We start from the raw sequence: 8,418 nt of genomic DNA, 5'->3' as shown, positions 1-8,418 counted from the left end.
TTTGTTTAGGGCCACCTTTGTTTAGGGCCATCTTTGTTTAGGGCCATCTTTATTTAGGGCCATCTTTGTTCAGGGCCACCTTTGTTTAGGGCCATCTTTATTTAGGGCCACCTTTGTTTAGGGCCATTTTTGTTCAGGGCCACCTTTTTTCACATTTATGTGCAAATAAGGAGGTAGCTGAGTTTTAAAACACACTATGTCCACAGCCATTACACCCAGTAATGACTCAGACATGAACGCTAGCTAGTTCTTGTTTTTCTGCCTCAGAAAATATCTGATTTCCTCTGATATCCTTGGCCCTGCCGGACTATAAAGTAGATGTTAGCAGCTTGGATGGATGCAGATTTTATTTTCCAGCCACTAGTTGCTAGTTAACCGGTATGTTGACTGTAGCAGCATACCTCTGACTGGAAAAACCGATAACAGCCACAACATCCGCCTTTTTTACTGATAAAAAATGGCAACTATGGCTCTGATAACTCCCATCCTGCAGTGAACTCCACCATAGCAGAGGACCTGAGGAAGCAGGGGGAACCTGAGAGGAAAGCTTAGGAGTTGGAGAGGAGGGAATGGGAGGTGCAGTCTCACAGCCGCGGACCAGGAGCCATGCATCAGAATAATTGGCCCCCCATTGCCCTCATTCTGTCCCGTTGGGCCCTGCTTTTACCAGGACATCAATGTGGAGATCAGCCTGTGCTTCCAGTGTACTGTCACCATTATGTAATACTTCTGGATGTTCTGCGCTTTCACCCTGCTCTTCAACCTGATCTACTTCCTGGTTTTGACAACAATAACTGTTCAGGTTTTGGTCTCTCCATCCTCTGGACTCTCCTCTTCCCTCCCAGCTCCTTATTTATAAAGCCTTCAGGTTTGATAGCTCCTTCAACTTCTTTATCTTCTTCTTAATCTTTTTCTTTATCTTCTTTGCTTCTTTGTCATCATGACTATTGGAATCCCTGGATCAGGACCAGGATTCAGCGGCCATGAGGGTTTTCCTGTTGAAGAAGATCCACAGTATGTACGGGCAAACCCAGGCCAGCTTCCAGGCTCAAGGCTGAGATGTCCAATCAGACCGTACGCCAAGCAGCTGCCTCTGCTGCCCACTTCCCTGCACTCAATAGGACACCAGGATGAGGGGACCGCCAGGGATTGATGACAGAGCGCCTCTAGAAAGCTGAAATTCAGCAGTCATGCATGAGTTTTCTGATTTTTGAAAATGTATAGGAGAAGATGCAGACAATGCCAAACTTAGTGAATCAAAAGGTAGAAACTGAAGTGGTGATGTACCAGTCATTGTACAGGCCTTCAGTGTCATTTTGACAGCTTTCAGTGTAACCAGTGTTTGTGCTGAAATGTGCTGGACAGAGGCCTGGGGGAGGGAGACCGGGATTATCTAGATTATGTCAAAGATGGAGCGTTTAAATTGGGAGTTTTGTGACTCAGATCACAATGCTGGGCTGGTGTTGCCACTTTGGTTTTGCTGCATGATGCAAATATCTATGCATCAAACAAAACATTGGACTTCCACTCACTGCTCCAGTTTTTATGCTTCACATCAAACAAACAGGATGAAGACACGTTTTCAACACAAGAAACAAATACTAACTTTAATTACAAATATCAGGTTGCATTTACAGTTATAAACACTTTTACATACATTCTTTTGTGCTTCTTTTCCTTAGGATAAATATTTCCCTGTTTGGGGCTGAACTTGTGATGAAGCATACATGTCAGTTTAACCTACAGATATTACAAAGTTTAAATAACCCAAAGAAGTCAGAACTGTACCTGTAAGCAGCGACACTCTGGTAGTCCTCTGTCGGTGGAAACACACTCCCTGCCTGCTCCACAGAAAGTCTGAGCACATGCAGACGGATCCTAATGCACACAAACACACAGACATTCAGCATAGCCCTGCGTGTTAAAAAGTCTGTGTGTGGAGGTAGAGGGGGATTACAACTCTCTTTCACTCTCCAGATGGTGACCTTTAACCCCAAACATGAATGACAAGGGTTCAAAAGATACAGCTGCATAGCGTTAGATGCTTTAAAACCCCCATAAAACTTGTTTAAGATTCCTCTTTGCCATTTGATGCTTTAACCCCATCAAATTAAATAAAAATGTTATAACAGTTTGGTTTTATGCTGTTAGACCAAATCATAACCCCTCCCCCAAAAGGTCTGAAACATAACTTTACTAATTTCTTTGATGATTTCTTTCAGATTGCAGTTTTCTTTATTGAATTTTTTCAAAGTCTATTAATTAAATTTAGTTTTACAGAATTTTTGTTATTTTGTTTTTTTCAGATTCATAGTTTTTTGGGAATTGCATTCATTTAAATCATATTCTCTTGACTTTAAAGCCTATAAATACGCCTGTTCTTGAACAACGAAAATATTGCTAAAGTCCAGCAGACCAATAGAAATGCATCTTCACTGCTCAGTCTAAAGGAAAGCCCGCCCCAAGATAGTGAACAGAATGTGATCTGGAAAACACAATTTGAAAGAATGCAATTTCTAAAACTCAATACAAGAAAAGAAAAAAATGTAAGATAATATTTTAAATAATAGAATATGAATAAAAAAAAGATCTAATAGTTTAAATGAGGAAAAAAGTTAAAAAGAATATCTGTTTTTCAAATGTACATTTTTGGGATTATTTTTTTTAATATTTTATTTTGTTTTACAAAATTCCTTTGCTTTAGATTTACAAATTAAAAAAAATATTCTCTTGCAATAATAATGGAACAAAATTTACTCCATAAAAAGTACAAAGTACTTTAATGTGGGTTAGATGAGGAGATTATGCTGGAATGTAAATATCTGTTCCCTAAAATAATGATCATTCCTTTATTATAATCCAGGTTAAAATGAGGCAGCAGTGAGCTACAATACACAACTCCCTGGATTAGAAATAGGACCATCCATAAAACCTACAATCTAGATTTGAAGATCCCGAGTGTTGCTTGTTCAGTAACTGTTGTGAAAGTCTTTTAAAGTAAAGAGAGAATGATGTCAGGTTTATGTTTTTAGAAAGAAATGTCTGCACATGCAGAGATCCGGCGTCTACCTCAAACGCTCTGACACAAAGCACACAGCTGCCTGCCCGTCGCCTGCAGCCCCGCTGACATCTGTTGCCTTTAAGAGCTGCTGTTGTCTCCCAGCAATATGCTGCCCTCAGCTGTACTTATTACTTCATGCCTTATCTTGTCCCCTTACAGGAAGTCCTGCTTTTCATCCAGCTGATTAGTGGGCTTTGCTCAAGGACATCACTAAAGAAATCCTCTAAATATTGTTCTTTAATTTCATTTAAATCACTGTTAATTTTACATTTGACTTTCAAAGACTGTTATTATTTTTGTGTATAAAAAACCCAGACAAAGTTGGTTCAGCCTCTAACAATAATGAAAGAAAACCCCTAATATAAACATATCTGTTAACTTACTGAATGATTTTGAAACAATTCGCATTTAGAAAGGCTTTAAATTAGACGGTAATTTCTGGCACGGTGAGAGCTCAGTAATTCTGTGGGTATGGGGTGAGATAATTGTCAATAAAAATGTATGTGACCAATTAACGTAGCACAATTCACATAATTACATTTATGATTTGTATTTGCTCCTAGTCAACTCATAAATGTAACGTTAGATGTTTCAACTGTGAGAAAACAAGCCTAAAACTTCTTAAAGCAAGTAAAAAACTAAAAAAAAAAATACAAGTAAAAATTACATTTATGAGTAGAAATCACTGATTTGCAGCCTTACAGATTACACAACGTAATGTCAACACTGAGCAGTAGTATTGGGCATGAAGTAAAGAGAATGGGATCTTTAAAACATACTCTGGAAGAATACTATTTATAAATCTCACTCTGAAAAAATAACATTTTAAGATAAAAAAAAAATAAAATTAGGAAGTAGTTTTTTTTTTAAGTTTTCTTCTTCAATTTAATTTTTTTTAACATTTCAATTTATAAAATGTGTTCTTTGCTTGCCAAAATAATTGTACCAAAATTCACCCCATACAGGACAAGCATGTTTTCTTTAAAACCATAAACAACCCATTCTCAGATAAAAACATGCTTAAAACTTGCATTTTACATGTCAGCATCTTCTTACCTCATGTTTGTTGTGAAAAACATGAAGCAGCAGCTTGTTCAAGTCTAGACTTGTTAACAGAAACACAGCTAGTGTTTACAGTAACCTAGCATACCAATAACTCATCCTCAGAGAGCCTCTGCCTTCTTTTTAAAAAGTCTTTTGGTTGGTGAAAAAAAAAAAGTTGACCCATTAGTGTTTACCTTAGCAATAGGAGATGGAGATGAAGGAGAAAGGAGGAGCCAAAGAAGCAGCAGTGCAGAAATATTTGTCATCTAAAACAAAAAATTCAAACATCAGAATGTTTGAAAATCACCAAGAAGGAAATCATACCTCCTTTTCATCTCTTTTAGTTTGAAATAATGATAAAGAACAAACCTTAAATCTGATGGTGAAGAGGGAGACTCTGCAGAGGAGCAACATCTGAGGCGGAGTGAGAGAAAAGAAAAGGATGGGGAGCAGAATGAGACGCAGCTGTCCTGAGTCGGGCCGCCCCCTCCCCTCCAGCATCTGCTCTCTTCTTCTGACCCAATGTCAAAGCATGCAGCTGGCTGATGTGTTCAAATGGTTTAACAGCCAGAAACACAACAAATTGCCTCAAACCTTAATTTACGAGTATCTATTTAATTAAATGTCTTCAGGATTTGGATTTAGTTTATAATTATCCTAACTGGATCTGACAAACTCCCGTTTTTTATTTCATTTAGCCTCCTTTACTGCATTCATCTATCTACAGGTTCCATTTTTTTAAGACAATCGATGGGTTTTCCTCTCTGCTGTCATTTTGTTCGGTATGAGAGATTTCTGCAAGTCATTCAATTCAATTCAGTTTATATATTTACCAATTCACAACACAAGTCATCTCAAGGCCCTTTACAGTTCAACCAGATCATCCAGTCAAATTGATACAAAGTTTTCTATCTAAGGAAAACCAGTTGATTGCATCGACTCATTGACTCAAATACAATCCCTCACACTAAGCATGCTTGTAGCGACAGTGGAGAGGAAAAACTCCCTTTGAACAGGAAGAAACCTCCAGCAGAACCAGGCTCAGTGTGAGTGGCCATCTGCTGAGGCCCACTGGGGTTCAAGGAGACAGAAGCAGACATAGAAAAAGAAGCAGAGATACAAAAGGCAACTGTCAACCAGCTCCACAGGCGGCCCCGTCCAGGAAACACACAGCCAGGCAGACGAGCTCCGAGCCAGCTCCCATGTCAGAGGACGAAGAGAGCACATCCACTCAGTCACGGTCAGAGAAACAGGACTACACTGAAAAACAGGCCGATCTCCAGCATCTATAAACAAGGGTGTTGATGGAAGCAGCACAGCTGATATTTCTCTCCAGGATGGAGTCACAGCCAAACAGGAACAGATGAGGCAAAGCTACTCTGAGGAAAAGCAGAGAGAGCAGAACGTAAGAGATTGAACTAACAGATTCTACAGAATAGGAGAACAGAGAGAGAATGAAGCAGAATGATGAAATGGGGGTCCCTATGTCCTCCAGAAGTCTAAGCCTATAGCAGCATAACTATAGAGATAGCTCAGGAAGCTCAAGTCATCAATCGGGTTATATTGAGCTCTCTCTATAGTTATGCTGCTATAGGTTTAGACTGCTGGAGGACGTAGGGACCCCTTTTCATCATTCTGTTTCATTCTTTCTGTATTTTTCCATTCTGCAGTATTTTAGAAACTTCAATTATAGATTAAATAGTTGGGTCTGTTTTTCAGTGTTTAGTCCAGTTTCTCTGTGTAAGGGATTTCTGTAGAGTTAACAACACAAAGAAGCTAATATCTAGTTTGACCTCATGCTCATCCAGGATGAGTGAATCCTACAAAGTCGATAAAAAGTTTGAACCAATCTGACTGGATGATCTGTGTGTTGTTATGTGTTGCTTAAATGTACTACATTACCCATAATGCACCAGGCAATAGGTTACCTGGGAGACCATGTACTGAGATTGCAGTTGGTCAGTAAAGTTTTGACATAAAACCCACGCAGACCGTGTGCGTCTTTTCATTAATGCACTACACGGCATCAATCGTCTCTGTAAATGCTTTGAGATAATGTGTGTTGTGAAATGGATCTGTATAAATAAACTGAATTGAATCCTCTGATTCAGACTACAGTCATCTGTATATTTGCAGTCACACAGAGTACATGTGAAGAAATTATTCATCCTAATAAAGTTCAATGAAAAAAACCTGGGTCTGCTTTATATTTTATTGCCCTGCATGTACAATAAAAATTTCATATTATTTGGATTTAATGTGAAGTAACAACACAAAGTAGCAGAAAGTGTTGAAAATGAAGACAAAATGATAATTGTGGTCTAATTATTTTTCATTTTACCAATAAAAAACTAGAAAGTTTGGATTTTTATAGCTCAATCTTTGCTTTGGTGTCACTAAATAAAATCATATCCAACGAACTGCCTTAATCTTTGTCCAACTGTCTGTCATTTTTTCATTTTTTAATTTAACATTCCCTTTATCATAATTTATGCTTTAAAAATGTTATTCTTTAGTAGAAGCTGTAACAGTACTAGTGAAATGAAATGACTGGTGTTCTTCCTCCAGTGACGTTCCTTTCAATGATGCAGTACTACGATGAGGACGCCAGGGGGCCACAAAGGACTACAGTAATAAGCTGTGCCTGTTCTTTCCCCCTACAGAAATAAATAAATAAATAAATAAATAAATAAATAAATAAATAAATAAATAAATAAATTAATAAATAAATAAATAAATAAATAACCCTATCTCTCATACAGGAGTATATAGGCGGATTCTGTTGATAGATCATCTGCCATCAAAATCCTACAACTGCATGTTCCAGTGGTTTCACTGGGAGGCTTCACTGGTTGAAAAGTTCAAGTAGCTCTCAATAAAAGAAATCCTTTCATGTCATTTTTAGCTTTTAAAAAAATAAAGCCAAGAAAAAAAAAAACCCTTTAAGGCAAGAAAAGAGCAACAACATGCAGAGAGTTTTAATGATTAGTGGATATTGTGTAGATTTAAATTAAAAATCAGTCTTTTTGTCATCTATGCAGGTTTATTTCCTTTTTCAGGAACCATCAGTAAAACTGGCAGGAACAGCTTATTACAGTCCTGGCTCCATTCAGGGTTTATACATTCACAAAGGCAGGAAAAACCACCGACACATCTCACCCCAGTCATGACAAGTTCTCCCCTCTTGAAGGCGCTACAGAGCAGTGTAGGTCAGAAACTGTTTCTTCTCCTGAACCATCACTCTAATCAAATCTGACTCAGAAAGTCAGAAACAACTTTGATATGATAACCCAGTAACTCTGCTTCTATTCACTCTCTGTTTGCTGGATCATTTTTTAAATTTATCCTCTTTTTAATTTACCGTATGTTCTTTTGTTTCTAGATTTTTTAGTTGATGTGACCCAGTCCATTTAGGGAATCCAAAAGGTCTGAAGTGGTTTCTTTCTCTATTTGTTTTGCTTCTTGTTCTTGAAGCATCATAGTGTCAGCAGTGTGACTGTCAGCAGTGCATCCAAAGAGACACAGAGCTGCTGATAAACCCACCTTCTCACCCCCTGCTATGCCGATGTAGTCCCTCCTAAATTTAGTCTGCAGAGGTCAGGATGGACGCCTGCTCCTGCTGCCTTCCTTTGTGTACATGTTCTCTTTAGAGGAAAGGAATTTTATCGCTGATAGCAGAGGTGTGGTGCAGGCAAGAAGACACTGAAATCTTTACACCTACAGATATCAGCACCTACTTGGTGGAGCTGATGAAGAAGTAATGACAAGAACCGAAGTCCAAATTCATTACAATGAAAAACAGGCTTATAACAGGCTTACTGTGCACTGATAGTTTTTTTGTGCAGAAATAAAGAAAAAGAGAAGAAGAAAGAAATTTCTGTCATAATCACAGTAATCTAGTAACATGAAATTTTTAAAAATCAAAATGTATGTGAGGGACCAAACTTAAATAAGGACAAAATGTGTTCAAAATTTGAAAAAGTGCTTTCATTTAATTGTGTAAAAAGGGTTAACAAAGGCTCAAAAGGAATACAAAATAACTTAAATACAGAATCTGGGCCCAACTTAACTAAGGTCAACTGAGGATCCAACTCAAACAAAAAACTGACCTGCAAACAAAAAACTAAAGGCTGCTTAAAAAGGGATGGAGTAACCCAAGGCGACAAAATTAGGGAGGCACAATATAACAGAAGCCAATAAATACAAAATTAACCATTCTATGAAACAAATAAAGCAAAACTAACTTACTTAGCAGAAACAATAAGTGAGTATTTAAGTGACAAACTAATTGAAAACTTCTTGGAACAAGTCTC

The 8,418-nt window shown here is 37.8% G+C and overlaps 1 protein-coding gene across 1 annotated transcript in view; it reads right to left on the bottom strand.

Moving 5' to 3' along the window:
• Positions 1–4,555, bottom strand: part of LOC107095981 (follistatin-related protein 1-like) — an 11,324-nt gene extending 6,769 nt beyond the window's left edge. Inside the window, exons 1-3 of the mRNA XM_015392391.1 lie at positions 4,475–4,555; positions 4,300–4,371; positions 1,789–1,878 (exon numbers count right to left, since the gene is read on the bottom strand). Of these exons, the coding sequence (XP_015247877.1) occupies positions 1,789–1,878; positions 4,300–4,371; positions 4,475–4,519 (207 nt within the window). The 5' untranslated portion in view covers positions 4,520–4,555. The remainder of the gene's footprint in view (positions 1–1,788; positions 1,879–4,299; positions 4,372–4,474) is intronic.
• Between the last annotated feature and the right edge of the window lie 3,863 nt (positions 4,556–8,418).

Source organism: Cyprinodon variegatus, unplaced genomic scaffold, assembly GCF_000732505.1.
Source record: "Cyprinodon variegatus isolate N-32 unplaced genomic scaffold, C_variegatus-1.0 Scaffold589, whole genome shotgun sequence".
In the NCBI taxonomy this organism is placed as follows: domain Eukaryota; kingdom Metazoa; phylum Chordata; class Actinopteri; order Cyprinodontiformes; family Cyprinodontidae; genus Cyprinodon; species Cyprinodon variegatus.
Note: the sequence above shows the minus strand (reverse complement) of the source record. Positions and strands in the feature narration are given on the sequence as shown.